Source organism: Mus caroli, chromosome 17 (genome assembly GCF_900094665.2).
Source record: "Mus caroli chromosome 17, CAROLI_EIJ_v1.1, whole genome shotgun sequence".
Taxonomy (NCBI): domain Eukaryota; kingdom Metazoa; phylum Chordata; class Mammalia; order Rodentia; family Muridae; genus Mus; species Mus caroli.
Window position 1 is genome coordinate 16,905,956 of NC_034586.1, and position 26,383 is coordinate 16,932,338.

General features: G+C 39.2%; 1 protein-coding gene and 1 pseudogene across 2 annotated transcripts; both read left to right on the forward strand.

The window, feature by feature from the left end:
• The window catches only part of LOC110283953, a 33,661-nt pseudogene extending 28,475 nt beyond the window's left edge, over positions 1 to 5,186 (forward strand).
• A 7,325-nt stretch (positions 5,187 to 12,511) lies between these two features.
• On the forward strand, positions 12,512 to 25,710 carry LOC110312626 (zinc finger protein 726-like). 2 transcript variants are annotated; one of them, XM_021186382.2, is made up of 4 exons: positions 12,512 to 12,790; positions 19,612 to 19,702; positions 20,286 to 20,412; positions 23,569 to 25,710. In XM_021186382.2, the coding sequence occupies exons 2-4, from the start codon at positions 19,673 to 19,675 to the stop codon at positions 25,314 to 25,316; spliced, it is 1,905 nt and encodes a 634-aa protein (XP_021042041.1). In that variant the 5' UTR covers positions 12,512 to 12,790; positions 19,612 to 19,672; the 3' UTR covers positions 25,317 to 25,710. The 2 variants fall into 2 exon arrangements, with proteins under 2 accessions (XP_021042041.1, XP_029326974.1); XM_029471114.1 differs by lacking the exons at positions 12,512 to 12,790; positions 19,612 to 19,702 and having other exon boundaries at positions 20,345 to 20,412; positions 23,720 to 25,710.
• Positions 25,711 to 26,383: the final 673 nt, after the last annotated feature.

Below are 26,383 nucleotides of genomic sequence, written 5' to 3' on the forward strand. Positions count from 1 at the left end.
CTACGCTGTCCATTATAATAACTAGGATCACCTTGTCTCCGGCGATTCAATTCTGCCACCTGGCCCTTGTTACCTCAGAATCCAACTAAACCCAGTGAATTTAATTCATCTAATTGAGCAGAAGCATCTCCAATGTTAAGATCTGGCACAAGGAAAAGGGAAAGAACAAAACCCTTCAAATGTGCTGGTGCGCCTCTCACCAATTTGCGTCTTATAGAGTTGGTGAAGGGCATATCTTCTGGACTATCCCACTGTGGATGATTAGGCTTTACACAATATATCCACTCCAGCATTGCAATTTCCCTAAGTCTTAAAATCCCTTCATCAACACTAAGCCACGGAATATCAGGCATCTCCAAGTCATTGCTGGTTTATCAGACTCTGCAGAATTAATTTCCTCATGTGGGGAAGGCATTATTTCAAGGGGTGGGGCTGAGGGTACTACTTCCTCAGGTGGGGCAAACCCTTGAGNATCTGAAGATTCAAAATTCTCAGCTTCAACATGGTCTTCCCACACATCCCCATCCCATGTTATAGGATCCCATTCTTTGCCAATTAGTGCCCTTTCTAACTCAGTGAAGAACAGAGTTGGAATTTTGATGGAGATTGCATCAAATCTGTAGATTGCTTTCTGCAAGATAGCCATTTTGACTATGTTAATCTTGCCAATCTATGAGCATGGGAGATCTTTCCATTTTATGAGATCTTCTTTGATTTTTTTTTATTCAGAGACTTGAAGTTCTTATCATACAGATCTTTCACTTACTTAGAGTCACACCAAGGTATTTTATATTATTTGTGACTATTGTGAAGAGTGTTGTTTCCCTAATTTCTTTCTCGGCCTGTGTATTAGTCAGGGTTCTCTAGAGTCACAGAACTTATGGATAGTCTCTATATAGTAAAAGAATTTATTGATGACTTACATTCGGCAGCCCAATTCCCAACAATGGTTCAGTAGTAGCTGTGAGTGGAAGTCCAAGGATCTAGCAGTTACTCAGTCTCACACAGCAAGCAGGAGAAGGAGCAAGAGCCCTGATTGACTTTTTATAAATTCTGAATTAAAGCATTATTTCAAACATCTGGTTAGATCTGCAACAATGTTTTATTAGTTAAAGGGAATTTACCCTGAAGGCAGGGAGGGGGAGGTTCTCAGAACTTCCCTAGTCCCAGTCTTCGAAACAAAGGAGATTTCGGGCCAACTTCGCTGAGGCTGCTCTGAACTTGCAATAACTCGAACATAAGAAAAAAATTTTCCAACCCAAGCATTTTGGCCCTCCTGTAATGAGGAAAGATTTTAGAACTACTAAGTTTCTTTTGCAATATTAGATTATAACTACAACCTTAGGAAAGCAAAACCCAATTTTAAAACAATGTATCACCTTAAGAATCAATATTAGAAGCATTACTATCATATTACGAGTTTGGCTGCCAATATATACCTATGAATACATGACAGTGCAAGTTTTAATGCTTCATTAAAGAGACATTGCTTTAAATCTTATCTTTAAATTTACTTTCTAGGATAAGAATCACATTAAATATTATCTCAGCTAGAAGTATCTCAGGAGGCCCAGGTTTTTTTGTCTGCTTATGCCACGTGTTTGAAAGACTCCTGAGTTGCCAATTTGAGGCTAACCCTCTGTTACCAATGTAAGAATTATTTAATCATAACCAATAACTTATGAGCTAATTGTGAAGAAACGCAGAGCACATTACCAGTAAAAATCCCAATGAAGCAGCTACACTTAGACCAATCAGAGAATATTAATTTTTCTAGCTATAATTATAAAATAAACAGCACTTTGTAATTAGCTAAACGCAATAATCACGAATGCAGAGAATTTTCTTAGGAAAAAAACACCTATCAGTTTTTTCAGTCCCAAAACTATGAGGCTGCAGACTCCCCTTTTTCTTTTAAAGAACAGTTTTTCTAGCAGGAGCCCTCCTGCTGTGTGCCTGATCCTGGCTAAAGCATGTGGCCACTCTCGGCTTTGCTTATACCAGCCATCTTTTGTTTTCTAACATAAAACACAGAACATTCATTCATTCAGACTAGATACCAACATACATGCATTGAACACGTGAACAGACTGTGCACCAGACATTAGACAAGACCTTAGACAAAAACAGAAAGAGGGCAGAGAACTTCTGCTGTAGGGCCCAGAGAGAACAAAGCAGGGTGCCTCTAAAATTTCTCTCTGCTTCTGTGACATTTTCCTCCCGCCTGATGCAGTTTCTGACTGTGGTCAATCGTCTGATTATTAAATCCAAACCCTTTTATCTCTCTCACCTAAGAAACAGCGTCTGGAAGCTGCAGCTAACTGCCTGTTACATTCCTAGATCCTGATAACTCAATGCTGAACCTAAGTGAATCCAGTGCGCTGTTCCAGCTTAGACCGTACCACACCTGGCAACCTTTTTGCCTGTTGCTTCTAGTGTTCCGGTACGAATTTTAATTATTTTCTTTTTCCATGGAGCTTCAAACCAGCAGTGCTTCTTCCAGTGTCCTCTGCCTTTCCCAGGCCCCACGTGGGATGCCAATTTGTTGGGGCCGGCCTGTGGCTCTCATGTCTGGGTTCAAGCCTGGGATGCATCTTGAAACTGAAAGAAAAGAGGGAATCTAGGTAGAGAGGGAAATGGAACCAGGACAATATTCCTAAAAAAGATTCAACTTTAATGTCGGCAAACACACTTTATAAAGAAGAGGGGAGGCCCATTCCCAGTCACACAAAGTTCCTTTAAAGTTGTCAGATCAGCCTTTTAGTAGGAACCCGTAACACAGTTTGGTGTTAACTCCAGAAGATCTTGGAGAATCATTTTGGCCTCAAGCAGGTAGCAGGTAGTGTCATATCAAAGGAGAGGGATGAGAAGTAGCACAGCAGGTGGCTCCACCTCAGTGGTGGATGATCTGAGCCAACCTAGCTATGCTGGAAGGAGGTAACACTTCTCAATTCCTATTTAAACTAGTTAGTCTCAAGAGATCTAGAGCCTTGTATACCTGGCAGAATACTTGTTTTCTATCCATTCCTTCTGAAGGCTTAATGTGGTTTGGTTTCTTCTTTTGTTTCTTTTTTTTTTTTTTGGGGGGGGGGAAGTTACCCCCTTTCATGCTTTGAGGTAACCTTTCACCTAGTATCTTCTGAACAGTACTCTTTATTTTCATTACTAAGTACAAATGTTGTGAACATGATATTGGATTAGACCCTTCATCATCTTTATCTGAGAAAAATATTTAAACATAGAGACATGTTTTCCATATGTAATCAGTTAGAGAGCTCCATCTCAAAGCTAGTTACTAATTCCTCAATTATATGCTTCATTTTCCTTGAAGGCTGTCAATGGTTTTGTGAGAATCCGTTTAATTATAGTTAAAAGGTAGTCTCTTGTGAGTTTTATTCTGAATAAGTGCTGATTGACTGATCTTAAGAGAGATCATAGGCAGACAGTAATTTATCAAATGGCATAAACCCAATTAATCTGAATTGTATTCATTTTCAGAGAACTACTGCGCACTTGATACTGTCCATAAACATGTAATGACTGAAAAAGAATCTTGTCAATATACTTGGTGAGAAGCTTCATGAACCCTCCAACTGTGCATGTAATAAAACATGTAAAACTACAGAAAACTTATAACTACAGATACTATAATGACAAAGATGCCTCTATTAACTCATCAAACCCCGATAGACATATAAACATGCACACTAGAGAAGAACCTTGCGACTATGAGAAGTCTTTAAACTTGTTGTCCACACTTGGGAGGCAGAGGCAGGTGGATTTCTGAGTTCGAGGCCAGCCTGGTCTACAAAGTGAGTTCCAGGACAGCCAGGGCTATACAGAGAAACCCTGTCTCAAAAAAAACAAACAAAAAAAAAAAACAAAAACAAAAAGAAACAAACAAACAAACAAACAAAAATAAAATTAAATTAAAAAATAAACTTGTTGTCCAATGTTATTCAAGATCAGAGACACTACACTGCAGATAAAGAAGACAAACGAGAAGTATATGATGACATTTTTGGCTCAACATACAGTCTTTTGAAACAAATAATCTACATTGTAGAGAAACCAAGACAGTGTTGGGAATGTGGGAAATATTTCAGTAGTGTGTCAAGCCTCACTGTACACCAGAGAATTCATTGTGGAAAGAAAAACTACAAGTGTAACATTTGTGACAAATCTTTTAACCAATACACACATCTTAAAATGCATCAAAGACTTCATACTGGAGAGAAACCTTACAGATGTGTGGAGTGTGGCAAATCCTTTACTGTGAAGTCAACTCTCCCAAAACATCAGTGAATTCATACTGGACAGAAATCCTACAAGTGCAACTATTGTAACAAATGCTTTACCCAGTGCTCCAGTCTTAAAACACATCAAAGACTTCATACTGGGAAGAAACCTTACAAAGGCAAAGAATGTGGAAAGCCATTTCCCCAGCCCTTAAAAGCCATCAGAAAATGCATACTGACAAAAGTCATTATGGAGAAAAGCTTTACAAATGCAATGAATGTAACAGAACCTGTAGACACTATTCGTCATTTAGAAGACATCATAAAATTCATTCTCTAGAAAAGTTACACAAATGAAAAGAATGTAGTAAGTCCTTTCTTGAATTATCACATCTTAAAACACATTCCAGAATCCATACTGGTGAGAAGCTTTACAAATGTGAGGTATGTAACAAATCTTTTACAACAAACTCAACTCTTAGAACATATCAACAAATCCATACTGGAGAGAAACCTTACAAATTTATAGAATGTGACAAAGCCTTTACCCAGGATTCACATCTTAGAAGACATCACAGAGTTCATACTGGAGAGAAACCATATGAATGCAAGGGATGTGATAAATCTTTTTCTAAGTGCTCAACTCTTAAAGAACATCAGAAAATTCATTCTGGAGAGAAAGGTTACAAATGCAAAGACTGTGACAAATCTTTTACCCAGTATTCAAATCTGAGAAAACATCGGAGAGTTCATACTGACGTAAGACATCGCTTCTGTAAGGAATGTGGCAAATCCTTTACTAGGAGCTCACATCTTAGAATCCATCAGAAAATTCATACTGGAGAGAAACCTTACAAATGCCAAGACTGTGGCAAACCCTTTATTCAGCTTTCAACTCTTAGAACACATTGCAGAGTTCATACTAAAGATAGTAACTTGCATATGTAAAGAATGTAAGGAATGTGGTGAATCTTTTACTAAGTAAGCAACTCTTCAAGCACATCAGAAAGTTCATAATGGAAAGAAAAATACTGTTATAAATAATGTGACATAGCATTTATCTGATATTCTTTGCTTACCTGTCACATTATACATAGTGTAAACCTAAAGATAAGGAATTTGTGAAAGTCTTAAAAGATGGTTTAAATGTTTAAAAAGTATCATAGAGTTTAAATTAAAATAAATTTCTGCAAATGTAACTGTATAAAAAGATTTATTTATTTATTTATTTATTGTTTTAGTGTAAATGGGTAATTTGGCTGTATATATGTATGTACACTACATGTATGCCTACGGCCTGTGGGAGCCAGGTATCAAATTCCCTAAAGCTGTAGTTATAGGGAGTTGTGAGCTGCTGTGTATGGGTTGTAAATTGAACCACTGTGCTCTGAAAAAGTAGCCAGTGCTCTTAACCACTAAGACATTTCTCTAGCCCCTGGCAAAAGCTATAATAAAAACATCTTGTTCAATATCTTAAAATTCATAATGATGCCAGGCATTACCGTACTCACCTTTAATCCTAGCACTCAGGACATGGATACAGAAAGATTTCTATGAGTTCAAGTCCAGCCTGATCTACAAACTGAGTTCCTCGACAGGCAGGGCTACATAAACCCAGTCTCAAAAAAAAAAAAAATCATAATAAGAACAAAATATATTGTCCAGGGAATCTTTTGTGCAATGTAGGGAAACTTCATCCATTAATAAAAGACTGTCAGTCTATGAGTTTAGGCAGGAAATAGGGAAGTGGAAGTTCTGGTATAGAAAACAAATTTCTGGGATAGAGTGTAAGGCAATGGAAAAGTTCACTCCAAATGCTGATGGAGATGGTTGAATGAACCTGAGGAGAGGTACTAACCCCATGGCAGCATGTAGAATAGAAGAAATGGGTTATTAAAGTTATGAAACTGCAGAACAAACCCACATTTATGGCCTAAGCAATTATTCATAAATAATTCGATCTCACAGTTGGTATTTCTGTGAACATTGGTGTAGGTGGAAAACTCATGGTTATAGATGGCATCCACTGTAGGAATAAAATCCTAACTTAGAAAGAGTCAGGCTTAGAGCCTAAAACATTCTGGGTGCAAGACATGAACAAGCATTCCCCAGAAACAGCACATTCCTAGTTAGATCCAAGGACCTGAAGCAGAATGCATTTCACAAGCATATCTCCTTTAAGAGAAATGGTCTCTTTGTAGTAAAGCCAGCAGAGTTTAGTAAGCAAAGTCAGTTCCTCACTCTCTCGTGGACCAGAGGCTGTGGGCACAGTAGCTTCAAGCACAGCAGGGTTCAAGAGCACTCAGAAGGCTCACTAGAGAGACCTAGATGGCTGAATTGGGGTCCAGGGGGCATGCAGCCAAGAACCAACATTCTCCACAGCCTGCTAGCTGAGCCCCAGAGAGAAGCCAGCTACACATTCTGTTTGTAAAATGGAGAAAAATGCAATGATACAATGTGTCTGGATCCAGTATGAATTTGTTTCACTTGTCAGCATTTAAGTAATTGTTCTTTAGTAAAGATTACAATTTTATGTATCCTTTTAAAGAGAGGTTTAAAACAGATAAGAAGAGGGCTAAAATATGGAATGCTAGATTGGAGATCATGAGATAGATGTTTAATGATTGTTTAAGTCAGAATAAAGAACCTTCAAAAGAACAGACAAACTGGAACAGACAAGAATAACAAAAGTGATGGTTTCAGATGAGAAAGATCCAGAAAGGCTTAAGAAATCACAATAGCAACCCATAGAGATGCAATATATTAAGAGTACAGATTATGTTTGGTGGTACCCTAGAGCAATCTCATACAATAGACTATATGTTTCATTTTATAGAGTATGGAGGATTAAGATACATTCAGTTGTTGCTATTGATACATCTTCAGAATGGGTTTCTGCCTTGAGGTCTGAAAAGGCTGATTCTGAGATTGGACATTTATTAGAGATGGTAGCTATATGTAACCTTTCTTGAACACACAAAATAGTTTGAATGCTCGGATACACATTTTAATTTACTCATGTGTCCACTGATGAACATCTATGGTGATTCCAATTTCCTCAGTGCTGTCAATAAAGCAGCAATGAACATGATGGACAAGTGCTCAGTATCAAGATGAGAAGATACTGAAGTTAATAGCATACCCAGGAGCACTTACTGTATTTCAGATTTCTCTAAGAAATCTTGGATGAATCTTCTTAAAACGCGGAATATTAAAAGAGTGATAAAGGGATGAAAGGAGGCAGTGGTTCTCAACCTTCCTCATGATGAGACACGTTAATAAATTTCCTCTCGTTCTGGCAATCCCTAAATACAAAATTCTATTGTTATTACTTCATAAATTTAGTTTAACTAGTGTTATGAATCATAGTATAATATCTGATATGCAGATATGAGATACAGTACCCCAAAGGATCATGACACAAGGGTTGAGAACCACTTCTATAATGAAGGTGATGCATTCAGTCCTGCAGAGAATCTCCCAAAGCTCATAAATAGACAATAGTTCTAGGAAGTCCCTGAAACTGTCAAAGTTTACTAATGCTCTCCTCCCTCAAGCATATGTAATTGATAAAGTCTGCTGACACTATCAGACAAGATTAATGGGCAGAAGATATTCAGCTCAACCATGAAGCAGGCACCACTCAAGCTTCCTTGAGCAGACACAAGACAAGTCAAGACAAGATAAGCTTTCTGGAGAAGGTAGCAAGTGGCTTGAAAGACAAATTTCTAACCTCAGGTGAGCTACCTGCAAGTTGTGAGATGATCCCCAGGCAGAAACATTAGCCATCACCCTTACAAGGTTATGCAGCTATTATTGAATCTTTGTGCTTCTATCAATAAGCCCTCAATCACTCTGTAAACCAACACAATAAAACTCACTAGTCCACTGGGCTTTAGAAATGAATCAGAGGTTAAAAGCACTGTCTGCTGTTTCAAAAGACTCACTGTGAAATCCCAGCAGCCTTGCAGGGGCATTCAATCTGTAATCTCAACTCCAAGGCATCCAATTCTCTCTTCTGGTCTCTGCAGGCACACACATGGTGCAAAGACATAAATGCACAGAAAACATCCTGATAAACGAAATAAAAACCCAGAAACCTCATTCTATCACCAAGTTAGAATTTGTTGCTTCACAACTTTGATTTTCTTTGGTTCCTTATCTGTGATAAATAGATGTTTGTCATCTTTTCCACATGAATAGCGCCACACATCAGTGCTAAAATTGGGTCACACAGTAGTTTTCATTTTTTATATGTTCCTGATTTTAGAACATTTATAGTGGTTTCTAATTTTGATTCTCTAGTTCCCACTTTGTCAGCAGTGTATGACCTCCTTTCCCCATTTTTATATCAACATTAGTTATCATTTCTACTCATGATGGTGACCATTCTGCCTATAGTAAGATGGAAGTTTACTAAAGTGTTGGCTTTCTTTTCCCAAAAATCTATTATAAAACCCTTTGTTTGTTTTGGTTTTCATTGGATTTTTTTTTGTTGGTGCTTCTTTATTTCCTTTTTGTTTAGCTTTGGTGAATTTTCTGTTTTGTCTTACTATTTTAATTTAACATTATAATATAATTAGATTTCTCCATTTCTGTTCCTCCTGCCAAATCCTCCTATCTACTCATCCCTGCTCTCTTTCAATTCATGGCCATTTATTTCATTATATAACTATATATATATAAAACTATATGTGTGTGTATGCATATAACATATATGTTCCTAAGAATAACCTACTCAGTCCATATCATGTTAATTGTATTATGTCATTAAGGTGGGTCATTTGATATTGGATAAACAATTAGAATACCCATCACTTGGAGAGATTGCTGCTCCCAGTATTCCTAAGATGCCCATGGTTCTGTGAGCAGGGCTGAGCCCTTGTGGGTGTCTCCCCATCCACATGGGGATGTCCATTGCTGTTCTTTCTGAGCTCTCATTTTGACATTGATGAGATTTTATGATTGTATCTTCTGGCATTACTAGGAAAAACAATCTCACAGAAAACTCCCTGATATTTCTATCCCCTCTTCAAAACTGTTCCTGGGACCTTAGGTGCAGGAGGATTTTGCAGATTTATTCACTGGGCAAGGCCTCAGTAACTCTGCATTTTGATTAGTTGTGAGTTTTTGGTAGTGGTCTCTGTCTATTGTAAACAGAAGTTTCATGATGAGGAGTAAAGACTATACTTATTAGTGGATACAAGGAAAAAAATGTTTAGATTTTGGTGAGGCATTATGAAGGTTTAGTAAAGTGGTTTTAGGTTCTCCTCCAAGATTCATGACTTCAACAGCAATGAGTAGGTAGTGAGGTTTCCAGGACCAGCCTTGGATTTTTTTCTTTTCTTAACAGTGTCTTAAGACCAATTAGAGAACTGTTGGTTACCACCAAGGTGTGCTTGCCACTACTGCACCCTTAGAGTTATCTTGCTATGGTACCATGGTGATCTTTGATGTGGTTCATAGGCATCATACCTCTGTTGATTGGCTTCCCCAGTTTGAATGTGCCTCTGGTATCATAAAAGAAGGAATTTGCTTTCTTTTAGGACAGACTCTTTCTGTATATAGCCACCTGTCTGAACTCACTATGAAGACCAGGATGACCTTGACCTAGAGTTCCCCTTATTTCTGCCTCCTGAGTGCTAGGTTTGAAAGCTAACATGACCAGCTATACATAACTTTTTCTTATCGTGTCTTGACAACTACTCAAGGTAACTGTGCAACCTAACTGATAGGCATGAGTAATGAAGTGGATCTTTTTTATTAGATATTTTCTTTACTTATATTTCAAATATTATCCCCTTTCCTCATTTTCCCTCCAAAACCCTCACCCCATCCCCCTCCCCCTGCTCACTAACCCACCCACTCCCACTTCCCTGTCTTGGCATTCCCCTACACTGGGGCATAGAGCCTTCACAGGACTAAGGGCCTCTTCTCCCACTGATGTCCCACAAGGCCATCCTCTGCTACATATGTGGCTTAAGCCATGAGTTCTTCCATGTGTACTCTTTGGCTGGTGGTTTAGTCCCTTGGAGCTCTGGGGTTACTGGTTAGTTCATATTGTTGTTCCTCCTATGGGGCTGCCAACCCCTTAAGCTCCTTGGGTCCTTTCTCTAGCTCCTCCATTGGGGACCCTGTGCTCAGTTCAATGGATGGCCGTGAGCATTCACTTCTGTATGTGTCAGACACTGGCAGAGCCTCTCAGGAGACAGCAATATCAGGCTCTTGTCATCAAGCATTTTTTGGCATCCACAATGGTGTCTGGGTTTGGTAACTGTATATGGGATGGACCCCAGGTGGGATAGTCACTGGATTGCCTTAAGAAGTGGATCTTATTTCTACTATTCCACTTATTTGGAAACAGAACAATAAGCAATGAGACTGAAACTGTAACAAAAATCCTCCCACCACCACCACCACATAAGATGACCAGAAGAGCAGATTGACAGGAGTCTAACAAAACTTCAAAGAAGATCTATCCACAAAGCTATTTAAAGTACTTCTTGACACAACCAAGGAAGACTTCTTGACAGTGTTATCTGATATAAAACCAGATATGATACAACTAAAAAGAAATTACAGACTGATGTGGTCATTTAATGTTTGTAATTATTAGCTATTTCACACATGCAGACATACCCACACAAACACGAACACACAGTGTTCGTGCATGTGTCTGTGTGTCTGTGTCTGTGTGTGTGTGAAGTGCTGCTCACTCTCATCTGCCACTCTGCTATTCTAGTCCACAATCCGAACAATTCTCTGTTGTGCTCATCTCTAGTCATATTGCCTGGGACTCACTGAGATGAACCAGAGCCATTTGTGTGACTGTGGTTTTGGAGCTATGTCCTGGAGCCTGATGTGCAGCAAGTCTAATCCTAGAACCTACACATACCTGTGAATGTATTTTTCCTTCACCAAAGTGATTGGTCTCTCCGATGCTTACTACTTTCATCTACTAACCTAGGTAGGCCTAGACCTGGATGCTTCTAGCCTCTGTACAATCCAAGCTAGGCCTAGAATATATTCAGCTTCTGAGATTTGCTGCTGAATAATCTCACCCATTTTTAGTTTTGATTTTTTGTTTTTTGTTTTTTTTTTTCTAATCTCTTGCTGGCTGGTTCTTCTCAGCTGTTCTGGCTCAAGCTCTTCTCCAAGCTCACTGATTCAATCTAGCTTTCTCTCTTTCTTGGCCTCCACTGACTGCCTCTGCTTGGCTTCACACTAATTTTGGGAATATGTTCTGATCTTCTGGCTCTTTCTCACTCTCTGGCTTGTTCTGTCTTCACCTGTGTGTAGCTTGTTCTCTCTTCAACCTGTCTCTGTAAAACTCTCCTGATAAAAACTGCCTCCTTTCTCTCTTACTGCTCCTTACATATCTTCTCTTTCCTCCCTCTTCTCATGGGAGTTGGGCATATCCTATTTTGTCAGATGTTTCTCTGATTTTTCACTATGTCAATTAGACATCTCTTTCAGACATGGGAGCTTCCTTCCACAAACTAACTTTACCTTCATTGTTTGGGATTAAAGGGGTGTACTAAGGGTGTGTTTGTATTCCAGCCAGAGGGATTAGTGTGTGTTAAGGGCAGAACTACACGATAGCACAATCCCAGATTCACAGTGTGATCAAATATCCTGCAACACTTGGCCAATATGTGAGGGGAAAAGTGTGCCTTTTCGTTTTCCTAGATTGACTGTGGCCTTGTGTGAAGCTAGTACTTGTACGTACAGTTTTTGGTTACTGGGTACAATCGTATGGAGTCTAGAGAATGGCCTTTCCTTTTCTTTCCCTTATTTCTTAACACCTCTTCTTCCTCGGTATTCCTAGACCTATAGATGAGCTGGTTTAACGTCTTTTTTAGGACTAGAGCTATATATACCTTACTTATTTTCTGCATTTGGGACAAGGAAAATCTCTGGATCCACCAGAAATCTGTTTTACCTCACAGCATCTTTAGCATGAGTCACAGAAGACAAACTTGTTTCTGAATCAGTACTGACAAGACCACCATCTAGTGGAGAAAGCAGTACATCGCGGGATGAATTCAGCTCGGGGCTAGTAGCAAAGGGCTGTGACCACTGACTTCCCTCAATCTTTTCAAAATCTAAGATACTGATATGACCCTCCCTAAGGCAAAATTGCCTTAAGGAAAGACAGCCAGGGCTGCGGTGAAAGGGACTGTCTTCCACAGGGCCCGGCAGGGCCGCTCACCCGGAAATAGAAGGTGGATGTCCATTGGGGGGGTTGCGGAAGTGTGTAGGGTAGGCGTGGTTAGGGGGTGTGAAGTAAAAAGGTAGTACACTGAGTGAATGAGGCCAGACAAGTTGAGCTGAAAAGGCTAAGTCCAAATGACGAGGGCCCATTACCGGAAGGAGCTGCAGGTCTGCATCGTGTGAGATCGAATGGTGCGGAGCTGAGTATAGAAGACACAGGTTGGGGTCTTGTGGGGGCCCAAAAACTCCCCTATGCCACAGATGCGTTGAACATCCTGGAGTCAGCAGTCTGTGGCTCAGCCGGGGAACCGCAGCCCGGCGGCCCTGGAACCTCCCAGGTCAGAGGAGCTGCGGGGCTGGGAAACGAGGGTCTTGGTGGTGCTTATCCGGGGTGGGGGGGGGGGGATACTGCCTGGCCCAGTGAGAGGCAGAAAAGAGAAAAGTTGAGTGGACTCTACAAAAGTAATTAAGGAAAAGAAATCCCCATCCTTTCTTATGTTTGTGGGCACCACGTGACCAGAACCGGGGTTGTAGTGGGCGGGTTTAGAAGAGCTTCTTTAAAGATCAGAGCCCCAGTGAAAAAAAAAAAAAAAAAAAGGAGCTGCAGTTTCCTGGCTGCAGCCTAGGAGAGTCAGCAGTGCAGCACAGGAAAAGACAGCCAAGCGAACTTGGAGCTTCCCAAATGTTCTTATTAAAATAACCTAGAATATTTGAATTTATCTGTTGATATTTCAAATGCAGTTCACTTTGTTTAGGTGAAAAGGACAAAGCTCTTGAAATTTACATTCATCCATCCTAACTCCCCTGTTACACCCAGGGACTTACTTGGTGACTTGGCATCCCTGGAGAGCGTTTATATACTAGTCATAAAAGCAATGGCTGCAAATATAATAGAATCCAAAAGTGTGCACTAACACAACTGTTCGAGCTGTAGGTTGTTGTTTTGTTTTGTTTTGTTTTGTTGTTGATACTTGACAGTGGTGTGACTGTGAACTTCTTCCAGGAAGAGGTGGTATGCCTTCTGAAAAGTCAGAAGGTTTTATATAGAGACTGGATATTGCAGAATTACAGCAATCTGGCTTTTGTGCGTGAGAATACTTTGCTTGCTGTCTCCCTTATTCATCATCATCATCCTCAAGTGTGCATTGTGTGATCCCTGCATGACAAAGTCTTGCTTGGTTCATGCTATATTAAGAATCTCACAAGTGCTGTCATCGAAATCATTCAGTTCCATTTCTTCCCTTCAGTTTTAACTGAGTTGTGATTGGATGTGGGCTTCCAGTTATGCTAAATGGAAATGAATTCTTAATATTTTCAGTATTGGGGAATCACTATAAAATCCTCTCTTTATCTACTGAGCACAGTACTGTGGTAGAAACCCATGTGCTTTCTGATGAATCTCGTTCTCATGTACATGGCTCACTGATCACCCACATCTGCTCACCTGTGTACCAGAACAAGTGCCCTAGAATATTAGAGAGACAGGAGACAGTGGCTAAGGATCCAGGTATGTTGGAGGATTGGTGAAGGGATGGTAAGGGATTCAGGTAAATGTGGAAGTGGGACATAAAATCAGTTTTGCCACATTCTGTTTCACTAGAAATAATTTTGGAGACTTCCACTGAGAAAAATCTCCTCAGGATTATCCTATTGTAAAGATTCTACATAAGAACTGATCTTAGGAGGCAATAAACTTTTATTTGATTATGCATGTGAGTGATGCTGTCTTTATTCCATGCACATCACTGTTCCAGTCTACATTCATCAGTATTAAATGGTTTCCACTTCAGTGATTTTAATGTATTATAAAATGATGAAAATTAATATCTCTAGGTGTATTTATTGTTTTGTGATTGGGGGCTTTGGTATTATAGCACATTCTCTACCTTTTAGTGTTAATTTCTCTATTCCTGAAAATAATAGTTTTGATAAGAATCAGGAACTATACTTAAAGACAGTTAAATTCTGTCTATCCTGTCTTCCCAAGGATACCTCCTATTGTCTTTTATGACAATTCCAAGTGGTTTGCATTGCTGTGATTGTAATACACTGTGAGATCACCTCTAGGTATGATCCTCTTAGTGTTTTCCAGCTCTGTGCTGCCCCTTGGTACTTTCAGGATTACTTTCTATAAAATATCCAAGTAAGATTTTACTGCTGTCTATAGTCAATACATTTAAAGGAAGTTCCTTCTTTTATAGTATCTTATATCTTTGGATACGAAATCAAATTATTGAAGAAAATTTATATTTTACAGTCATTTTCTTTATTTAGATCTGTGTTCTGTTTACATTATTTGCTTTAAAAATATTATCCATTTACATTTCAAATATACTGAAATAAATGAATTTGTTATTGTTTAGGGTCTTAAGTGTGGCCACTTTCTAGGCAGAATTGGAATCTCTGTACAGTATCTTATGCCCTACTATGAAGAGGTTTTTATTGGCCATTTCAACTGCTGTTGAGCACGGTGTGTTCAATTCAGTTACTTATTGATTATTTTATAATTTGCTTCCTTTGTAATTTTTTGATAGATGTTTTTATTCGTTATACTATAAATATACATAGTTGTAATTTTTGATAGATGTTTTTATCCATTATACTATAAATATGTAGCAAAGAACTATACCTACTGTGTACGGTGTCTCTTCACACTTAATTTTTGCTACTCCCATGGAATTTTTGGATTTTACACAGTTTCAACTGACAATATCAAAGACTTTCAGAAATAATACATATTTCACAACATTATGTGCCCCTTTAATTTTTGTAAAACATTTCTGTGTTCTAGTTCACATCTTCCTCAGTTCCATCAGCAATTTTTCATTTTACTGACTTTCTTCACTTCATTCAATTATATTGTCATTGTAGAAACCTTTCATTTGCCTAGTAAATTCATTCAAGGGGATTACACTTTGATTGTTTGTTTCTTTCTATCTATCAATTAATCAATCAATCTATCTATCTATCGATCTACCTACCTATTAATCTATTTCTTTCTCTTTCCTAATTTTTATTTAATATTTAGAGTTTTTATTTATATTTACATATTATATATGCATATATATGAATGTTTTCTTGCATGAATAACTATATATCATTTGCACTCTAGAATTGTAGTTGTGGAGTATTGAGATCCATACTTTGTATGTGTTCAGTGATGAACTCTTGGTAAAATCATACAGTGTACTATTCTCTGGGGAAGACTATTTCTCCACCTCTCAGAATCCTTTTGTGTTCAAATTCAAGCCTTAGTATTAGGCTTGAAGATTAATGAGCTAGATCCCTTCCATGTTAGCATATCCTTATTCAGTTCCTGTTTAGGCAGCCATGTTTGTAAGATTTCATGCATGTAGCTTTTTTGAAATTTCTAGGAGACACAATGTCACAACAAAACTCCTATTCCTCTGGCTCTTACAGTATCCCTGCCCCTCTTTCTCAGTGATCCCTGAGCCTTAGTGCAAGAGTTGTGTTGTTTATGTATCAGTCGGGACTGAGCATACTCAACTCTGCATTTTGACTAGAGTGTGTTTTCTGTAATAATCTTCATGATTGCAAAATGAACTTTCCTTGGTGAGGAGTAACAACTACATTTACCTGTTGGAATGAGGACAAATATTTAGAATATAGTAAGAGATTATGGTGATTGAGTAAACTAGTGGTTGTAGTTTCTTTTCCAACATCTTTGACTTCACTAACCCTAGTGAAACTCTGTTTTCCCAGTACCACGCATGGTTTCCCTGTTGTTGAGAGGGTCCTAAGTCTAAGTAGGAAACTGTTGGTTGCCACCAAGGTATGTATGCCATACTTGCACATGGAGGATTATGCTTCAGTACAAATTATTGTTGTGCTTCATAGGTGTCAGAGTTGGGTAGGACTGTCGGTTGGCTCCCCCCTTTGAAAGCTTGCATGTTGCCTTATGGTACCATGAAAAAGAAAGCTAGTCCCCAGAAGGCTTTAAGGTTAGATCCATCTCATGTCCTCTGAAATCTCTGTCCAAAGTGCACAGCTTCTTCAATAATAGGGACTCACCTAGCTCACAATCATGGGCAACAGCCATAGCCTATAATGTTTTGGGAGTCTCTTGGCCAGCTGTGACCAACAACTTTAAAGCAGGACTTTCATCCCTGGAGTTGGTGTTTTTGTTAGAAAATTATGGCTCTTGTGAGGAGCACCATCAGCCCAGATGCCAAGTTTTCATTTACACTTTAGTTGTGTATGCATACACAGAAGTATATGTATCATTGGCTTTTTTTGCAATATATATAAAGATGTTTCCTTATGACTATATGAAACATCTTTCCTGTCCCTTCTTCCTAATTAAATCCCTTCCATGGTTTTTCATTTGTTTATTCAAATCACTTCTTCACTGTTATTCTCTTTATAACTCCCCCACTGCCTCAGTGGGTTTTTTGTTTGGTTTGGTTTTTTTGTTTTTGTTTTTGCTTTCCTGGGTTACTGTATTTACTTTAGGTGTACTCCCTTCTGAAGATTTGGAGCTAAGAACTTCATTTGAGAGCGAACATGGCAATATCTGTCTTTCTGTGACTGAATTATGTCACTCATATGATCTTTTCTAGGTGTATCCATTTACCTGTAAAGCTCATGATTCCAATTTTTTTAAAAGATTTATTTACTTTATGTATGTGAGTACACTATAGCTGTACAGATGGTGTGAGCTTTCATGTGGTTGCTGGGAATTGAATTTTTAGGACCTCTGTTCACTCTGGTCAGCCTTGCTTACTCAGTCCCTGCTTGCTCCAGTCCAAAGATTTATTATTATTATATATAAGAACACTGTAGCTGACTTCAGACACACCAGAAGAGGGTGTCAGATCTCATTACGGGTGGTTGTAATCCACCATGTGGTTGCTGCGATTTGAACTCAGGACCTTCAGAAGAGCAGTCAGTGCTCTTCACCGCTGAGCCATCTCACCAGCCCTCCAATTTTCTTTACACCAGAATAATATTGTATGGTGTATATGTACCACATTTTCACTATACACATATCAATTGAAGTGTTCTTAGGTTGTTTGCCTTTTGAAGCTATTTGAATATGTCTATGTCTACAATGAACTTGGATGAAGACATATCTGTGTAGTAGAAAGATGAACCCGTTGAGCATTTGCCAAGATGTGGTATTTCTGTGGTATTGCTAGATTTATTTAACTTGAGGATTTGTTTATCTAATTGAGGATTCTCCATTTTGATTTCCAGACTGGCTATGTGTTTTGTTCATAGGGTTTTTATTCCATGTGGTTATGTTTTTATGCCATTCTGATTTGTGTAAGGTGGAATCTCAGGGTCATTTTTATTTGCATTTGCCTGATGATTAAATGTTTCTTTAAGTGCATCTCGACCATTAGAAATTCTTCTGTGGAGAATCCTGTTTAGCTCTGTATCCCATTTTTCAATTGGGTTATTTGTTTTGTGATGTCTAATTTCTTGACTGTTTTATATATGTGTATATGGCTTTTTTACTAGATGGATAAAAGTGTGATTCCTTATAACTGTTTCAAACATCTTTACTGTTATTTTACTGTTATTCTGTGTTTATATCTGTAGCTTCTCCAAATTAAATCCTTTCTCTGTTTTTCCATTTCCTTCTTCAAATATCTTGTGCTCTGTAATTCCCTCTTTACCACACACGCGCGCGCGCGCGCACACACACACACACACATACACACATGCCACAGTGGTGTCTTTTTCTTTCTTGGGTTACTGTATTTACTCCACGTTGTGAATTCACATCTGAAGCAATGAACATGGGTACGTGGAGTAGGATGTTGAACCCTTTCAGCATATACCTGTGCTACCTGGTTCCACTTCTCCTCTCCAGTTGGCCAGAAACCAACTGCCTGGTCATCACTGGTACACCACTGCTGGGCCACCATCTGGGAGAGGGCAGGGCAAAGTCGGTGTGGGTGGGGTCTGCAGTTTGCCTCTTCCCTCTTGGGCTTTAGATGTTATGGCCAGCCTGACCAGAAGCGGGTGAAGCAGAGCCAGGAAAAGCAGGATCAAGGTCCATTTGGGACTTAGTGGGGGTTTGGGGGTTTGAGAATCTTAGTGATGCAGCTCCTTTAGGTGACGGCCTTCTCCAACAATCTTTAATGAAGCAGCTCTCGGACATGATCTTAACTTGTTCGCATTTCTTTATTGGAAGTGGGTTTAAAAGTACTTTATTCACTGTGAACTAAGGGTTATATAGTTTTTAGGGTTTCAATATTCAGGATGGAAAAAGGCCATTTGCTGAAATCTAAAGTACTGAGATGTGTCATTAACATGGAGAAATATTCATGACAACTAGTCATTCACTAGCACAGGTGCTGTGCTAGTGATTAACTAGTTGTGACTACCTGGTTGGTGGCCGGGCTCTGGGTTATGTGCTCTGAGGCAGGCATAGGAACAGGCAAGGAGTTAGCCCCACTCCAGCCAGTCTCAGGATGAGATTCTAATCTCAATTTTTTAGATTTCCGGTGAATGGGCATGCTCTACATCCACCATTCCCTACCAATTCCTCTGGTCCACTTTCCCCACATATGCCAAGGAGTCGAACTTCTGCCCATGGGCTAGATTTTATTAACTTGAGTGTTTATTTATTGAGGATTCTCCATTTTGATTTTTGAAGTAGCTAGATTTTTTTTGTTTATACTGTTTTTATTCTATATAGTTGTTGTTGTTGTTGTTGTTGTTCCTGGTTGCATTAATGGTAGCATTCTTCTTTACTGTGAGAATTAGTGATTTACTCTTTTTTTAGCAAGGATGGTTATTCCTACTTCTTGTGAATCTATCTATTCTTCACATGAAATGTATTATTTGTAATATTCTCATGCATAATTCCTCTGATTCTCCTGTGTACATTTTCCCTCTAATTTATTATGCACTTTACTGCTTTAGTGAATTGAGTTGTGTCAGTTCATGACTATCTTCAAATGTACTGATGGCCACATCAATTCTTTTTTCCGGGTGCAGCCATGGTGCTTTTCTGTCCAAGCTTTAAATGTCATTTCATGCTCTCCTGACTTTGAGATCATTAGCTCGACAGGACACCTGATAGAGTTCTGTGCTTTCATGTTTCTGCCTTTTCATGTTTTTGATGTTGTGCTTTAACAGCATTCATTATGTTTTGCTTTCCATTTTTGACTCCTTTATATGAAAGGGCAGCAAACCAGCTATTCATCCTTACTGAAGACAAATGCAAGTAAAAGAAACAGCAAGAAATGACAGATTCTCCTGAAAATATGTCTCAGGTCAGTGGTCATGTCCATTATTTCTCTGGGAAAATGTTATATTTGAAATCATTGAAATCCTTTCATTTTCTACTTCTGAAATTTTTTCCCTGCATTATATAAAAAAAGGTTGCAAACAAATATTGTAACCAACCCAGAGACTATACAACTGAGTACACTTTTATGCAGTTATAGTAGTCATTGAGAACAGAAACTCTGGAGCCTCAGATGTGATTTTATGTTTTCACTATCAAGTATACATTTACGAGCTGATTCACCACCAAAAAACCAAACAAACAAACAAAAAAGTGTGACAGAACTAGAACTAGGAAAACAGTTAACTTTATAAACAAGAGTTGCCTTGGTCATGGTGTCTCTTTAAAGCAGTAAAACCTAAACTAAGATAATGTCCATACCTTAAATGTGCATCTTGTTTCGTGGATAGGCTTGTGAGACTACTGTGTCATCCTTTTTACAAAGAGTCTGTGAAACCTTTTGAGTATTGTCCTTGCTTCTCTACATCCCTAATTTCCTTAAGTCTCCTTATATCCAGGAAAACACTGTGCCTGGTATCACTTGGTTGAACTGTACTCTTCTTTTTAAGGGTCTGTTGGCATTCAAAGATGTGGCTGTGGAATTTTCCCAAGAGGAGTGGGGATGCCTTGACTCTGCTCAGAGAGCTTTGTACATTAATGTGATGTTGGAGAATTACAACAACCTGGTCTCTGTGGGTAAGAACATTTTGCTTGTAGAATTCCTACCTCATTCTTTATATGTGCAGACTTAATGGGTTGTAAGCTCTGTTAAGCTGGCTTGAAACAATTGGAGATTAAAGACAGTTTGGTAGTAGAAAATAACTTTTTTATAGTATTTGAGTGTTTTTCTTTCCATCTTTCATTTATAGGTGTCACACACCCTTTGTTTTATCTTTTCTCTTTTTCACTAATTTATTTAATCACCTCTCATTCCAATCTCAGCACCCCCTCTCTTTACAGCACTTCCCTCACAAGGCTTCTCCCTCCACCAACCCTCCTCTTCACCTCTGAGATAGGGAGGTCTCACACACACACTGAGTACCAAACTACCCAGGCACTTTAAGTCACTACAGGAGTAGGCATATCCTCCTCCACTAAGGCCAGGCATGACAGCCGAGTTAGAGGAACAAGATCCACGTAAACAATAGAGTTAGGCTAAGTCCTTGCTCCAGTTGTTGGGGGAACCATATGAAGAAAAAGCTGCACATCTGCTACATGTGTGTAGAAGAGGGGGTAGGTCCAGCCCTGTGTGCTCTTTGATTGATGATTTAGTCTCTGGAAGCTCCTAAGGGTCCTCTATTAGTCTTATTGAGGAGTCCCTATAATCTCCAGAATCCTCAATCCTTTCCCCAACACTTTGACAAAATTTCCCAAGCTCGGTCTAATGTTTGACCATGTGTCTCTGCATCTCTTCTGGTCAGCTGCTGGGAGGAGCCTCTCATATGACAGTTATGCTAGGCTCCAGTCTGTGAATCCAGGATGACAGATTCAAACATAGCCTGAGGCTCCAAGGTAGTTGAAGGAAGAAAGCAGGCCTGCAATGTGTCCCTATTAATCCTCTGAGGACAGCTCAGCATGTGCTCCCCAAAATTGTCAGGAGTTGCTATGGCCTTTATTTATGTTTGTCTTGTACAGGGTACCTATTTATCCAGGCCAGCAGTGACAAGTATAGTTGCCAACAGTGTCTTCACATGTTCTGTCATTGTGACAAGGCTTTGACCAAAAAAAAGAGGCATCAAAGTCTAACAATGTGGCCCTGTGAATCCACTCCCCATGCAATTATAGTTGTAGTTGTTTCCTCTATGAACACACAGATCTCCATGGACACATGACTGACTGGCATATTCATCAAAGTTGAATTCACAGAGGTCTCCAAGGAATCCAGGTTTATAGTCACAGAAGTGAGCTCCAAGAACATCCTGATATGTGGGACCATGTAGACATGTTGGGGATCCACAGTCATCAATTTCCAACACACAGTTCACTCTTGAGTACAGACACACACATATCTTTCTGTCTCATTGAAGCATTTTACTCATTTATGCAGGATTCAGCAACACATTCATCCACTTCCAAGTCACAATGCCTGCCTTAGTATCCAGGCACATTGAACCAGGAGTAGCCATTGATTTGATCCTGGCACACTGCTCCATTATCATAGGAACTGGAAACACTGTCTCACAGAACCTTCCAGCATATCCAGCCACACAGATACAGACACTGTGCTCAGGGTCTTTATGGCAGGTGCCTCCATGTTGGGAAGTGTTCCCTCCATAGAAATTAGTGGCAGTTTCATAGGTTAGACCTCTGTACCCAGGAGGGCATTTGCACAGGAAGCCTCTTTCTCTCGGCAGGGACTGGAAAAGCAAGGATCTTTAGATCTTCACAGTCTTTGTCCAAATTATTGGATATGTCTAAGCAACAATTGTTGTCTTGTAGAAAACCCTTATGCATATAAATTGTTTTGGCAAAAACTTAAGAGATACCTGCTATTGTTATTGCAAAACGAATTCTGGGACCTCAAGTTACTGCAGAGCTAGGTAAATCCTCTCCTACTGAGGCCTGTCAAGACAGCCCAGTTAGGGGAGCAGGATCAACAGGCCGGTAACAGAGTCGGAGTATTGTAAGCCCGTGCTCCAGTTGTTGGAGGACATGCATAAAGGCCAAGCTTCACACATATTACATGTGTACTAGAGACCTATGTCCAGTCCTTGTATGCACTTTGACTATGTTCAGTCTCTGGGAGCCCCCCAAGGGTTCAGGTTATCTGACTCTTACTGAGGAGTCCCTATCCACTTCAGGTTCTTCAATCCTTCCCCACAACTCTTCCACAAGCCTTCCCAAGCTCAATCTAATGATTGCTAATGGGTCTCTGTAGCTATTTCAGTCAGTTGCTGAGTGGAACCTCTCAAGAGGACAGTTATTCTAGTCTGATGTCTGCAAGCATAACAAAGTATCATTAATAGTGTCAGGGGTTGGTATACCCTTCCCTCCACTAGGAGTCCAAGGATAGCTGGGATCTAGTGGTACCATATTGTTCTGGCACTTGTTGATTGTGACCTTATGCTGTCCATCTGGCTTTCTCTTGTGTTGACTGGACACTACACTACTGTACTGGACACTACAGCTACCTGACCCTCTACAGTTTTTTGTTTTGTTTTTGTTTGAAATAATTCCTGTCTCAAATGGTCTAGAGCCTTAGCTATCTGGGAGAATTCTTGTTTTCTGTCCATTATTTTAAAGATCTCATACTTATTTTAGGAGAAAAAACCTTCATGCTTTTTTTTTTCTTTTTTGGTTTTTCGAGACAGGGTTTCTCTGTATAGCCCTGGCTGTCCTGGAACTCACTTTGTAGACCAGGCTGGTCTCAAACTCAGAAATCCGCCTGCCTCTGCCTTCCAAGTGCTGGGATTAAAGGTGTGCGCCACCATGCCCGGCTAACCTTCATGCTTTTAAGTAACATTTAATCTTAGAAGGAATTGTGTCTTCTAAACAGTAGTATTTTTTAAATTAATAAGTGCAAGTGCTATAAACATGGAATTGAATTAAACTTTTCATCATCCCCATTTGAAAAAAATTTAAATATACAAACATGGATTTTACATATAACCATTTAGTGAGCGACATCCCAAAGCTAATTACTGATGCCTCAATTATATGGGCCATCTTCCAGGCAGGCTGTCATGGGTTTTGTAAGAATCCATTTAATTATAGTGAAATAAGAGGATTGAGAGTTTTATTCTGAATGACTGATGTTTGACTTACCTTAAGAGAGATTGTTGCCAGACAGTCATTCATTAAATATGTAATTTTGGAACAATTCCTATTAATCTGAATTATATCATTTTCCAGAGAACTATTGCATACGTGATACTGTTGAGCAACATGTGAATACAGAAAAAGAGTCTTGTCAGTATAATGAGCTTGGCAAAATTCTTCATGAACACTTCAAATGTACACTTTATAAAACTAGTATAACTATAGAAACCTCTAAAAACTACAGATGCTGTAATGACAGGGATGTGTCTAATGACTCGTCAAACGCAGATAGACACAGAAGCATGCACACTGGAGAAGAACCGTGTGAATCTAAACACTGTGAGAAAACTTTCAGTTTGCATTCCAACATTAATCAAAATCAGAGACTCTACACTGCAAAGAAAAAGCACAGACAAGAAGAATATGATGACCATTTCAGCTCTACACACAGACTCATGCAACAAATAAACTACATTGGAGAAAAACCACACCAGTGTGGGAAATGTGGGAAATGCTTCAGTACTTCCTCAAACCTCACTGTACACCAGAGAATTCATACTGGAGAGAAACCCTACAAGTGCAACCTTTGTGACAAATCTTTTTCCCAGAGCACAACTCTTAAAACACATCAAAGACTTCATACTGGGGAGAAACCTTACAAATGCAGAGAATGTGGAATGTCATTTCCTTACTTGTCATCCCTTAAAGTCCATCAGAATTTGCATCCTGGAGCGAAGCCATACAAATGTAAGGAATGTGACAAATCCTTTACTATAAAGTCAACTCTTATAAAACATCAGAGAAATCATACTGGAGAGAAACCCTACACGTGCAATGTTTGTGACAGATCCTTTAGACAATGTGCAAATCTTAAAACACACCAAAGACTTCATACAGGAGAAAAACCTTACAAGTGCAAGGAATGTGGAAAGGCATTTACTCAGTCCTCATCCCTTAAAAAACATCTGAATTTGCATACTGGAAAGAAACCTTACAAATGTGAGGAATGTGACAAATCTTTTACTGAGAAGTCAACACTTACAACGCATAAAAGAATTCATACTGGAAAGAAACCCTATACGTGCAACATTTGTGGCAAATCCTTTAACAGTTGTACAAATCTTAAAACACATCAAACACTTCATACTGGGGAGAAACCTTACAAGTGCAAGGAATGTGGAAAGGCATTTCCTTACATGTCATCCCTTAAAATACATCAGAATTTGCATCCTGGAGAGAAGCCTTATAAATGTAAGGAATGTGACAAATCCTTTACTCTGAAGTCAAGTCTTAGAACACATCAGATAATTCATACTGGAGAGAAACCCTACAAGTGCAACATTTGTGGCAAATCCTTTAACCAATGTACAAATCTTAAAACACATCAAAGACTTCATACTGGGGAGAAACCTTATAAATGCGAAGAATGTGGAAAGTCATTTCATTACTGGTCATCCCTTAAAAGCCATCAGAATTTGCATAGTGGAGAGAAGCCTTATAAATGTAAGGAATGTGACAAATCCTTTACTGAGAAGTCAACTCTTATAAAACATCAGAGAATTCACACGGGAAAGAAGCTCTACAAGTGCAACATTTGTGACAAATCCTTCACCTGGTGTGCATCTCTTAAAACACATAAAAAGTTCCATACTGGGGAGAAACCTTACAAATGCAGAAAATGTGGAAAGTCTTTTCCTCAGTTATCAACCCTTAAAAGACATCAGAAAATTCATGATGACAAGGGACATACTGGGGAGAAGCTTTACAAGTGCAATGACTGTGACAGATCCTATACCTACCATTCGTCATTTAGAAGGCATCAGAAAATGCATTCTTCATAGAAATTATACAAATTCATAGAATGTGGTAAGTACTATATTGAACTGTCACATCTTAAAATACATTATAGGATCTAGACTGGAAAGAAACAAGTATATGGACTGTGACAAATCATTAACCAATCACTCATATTTTAAAAGATATCAAAGTGTTCATACTGAAAAGAGAGAGGCCTTACAGATGTAAGGCATGTGACAAATCTTTTTATAAGTGCTAAGTGCTTCACTCCTGGAGAACATCATAAAACTCATATTGGGAAGAAAAACACCAATTTAAATAATGTGGCATACCATTTGTCTTATATTCTCTACTTACAAATCACAACATTATACATAATGTAAACATAACAATAAGGAATCTAAAATCCTTAAAATAGTTTAAATCATAGAAGAGTATCATAGAGTTTATATTTAAATAAAATTCTGCAAATTCTGTGACCTGTGGTTTTGTTTTTTGTTTTTAATGTATATAGGTATTTTGTCTGTATGTCTGTACACTGAAGAGACACGAGAAGCCTGCTTCTGCACTTCCTACCTCTGCATGGGGGCTAGAGAAGTTAGTGCTCCTTCCTTCCCCCTTCATAGATGCCTCTGACCTTTGGAGAGGGCAAAGAGGGCCCAGCCTGGTGACAGAATATTGCAATTCCCCTTTCATGGTAGCACTCCCTTGCCCCTGACGGCCCCCCAGGGGGTGGGGCAGATGCCACCCTTGGGAACAGATGAAAAGCAGCATACCTAGCTTCCGTGGCACCGAGACTCACACTCCCTTTCATTGATAACCAGATGCAGATGGCTCCTGCCCTTGAAGGAAGCAGTGACCAATATCCTTGAGATGATAAAAAGCCCACTCTTGGACTATTGGAGAGGGGCAATTAGCGTTCCCAGACAGCTGTGACCAGTTTGTAAAAATAAACTAGCTTCTTGTATAGCACAGTGAGTTACTTTTCCAAGGTCAGGAAGGTCCCTTTCCAGCTGCACCATTCTGCCTTGCTTTCTGAACAAATTTGATCAGGTTTGAAGGATTGCACTCCCTTATCAAATCCAAATCCCTGGATGCCAGCATGGCATTC

What these genes read in the sequence shown, in the direction of transcription:
- LOC110312626 (XM_021186382.2), top strand. Translation starts at nt 19,673, where the DNA reads ATGACAGATTCTCCTGAAAATATGTCTCAG. An exon ending in CTCCTGAAAATATGTCTCAG is followed by an intron (nt 19,703 to 20,285) that starts GTCAGTGGTCAT and finishes CTTCTTTTTAAG; the next exon opens with GGTCTGTTGGCATTCAAAGA. An exon ending in CAACAACCTGGTCTCTGTGG is followed by an intron (nt 20,413 to 23,568) that starts GTAAGAACATTT and finishes ATCATTTTCCAG; the next exon opens with AGAACTATTGCATACGTGAT.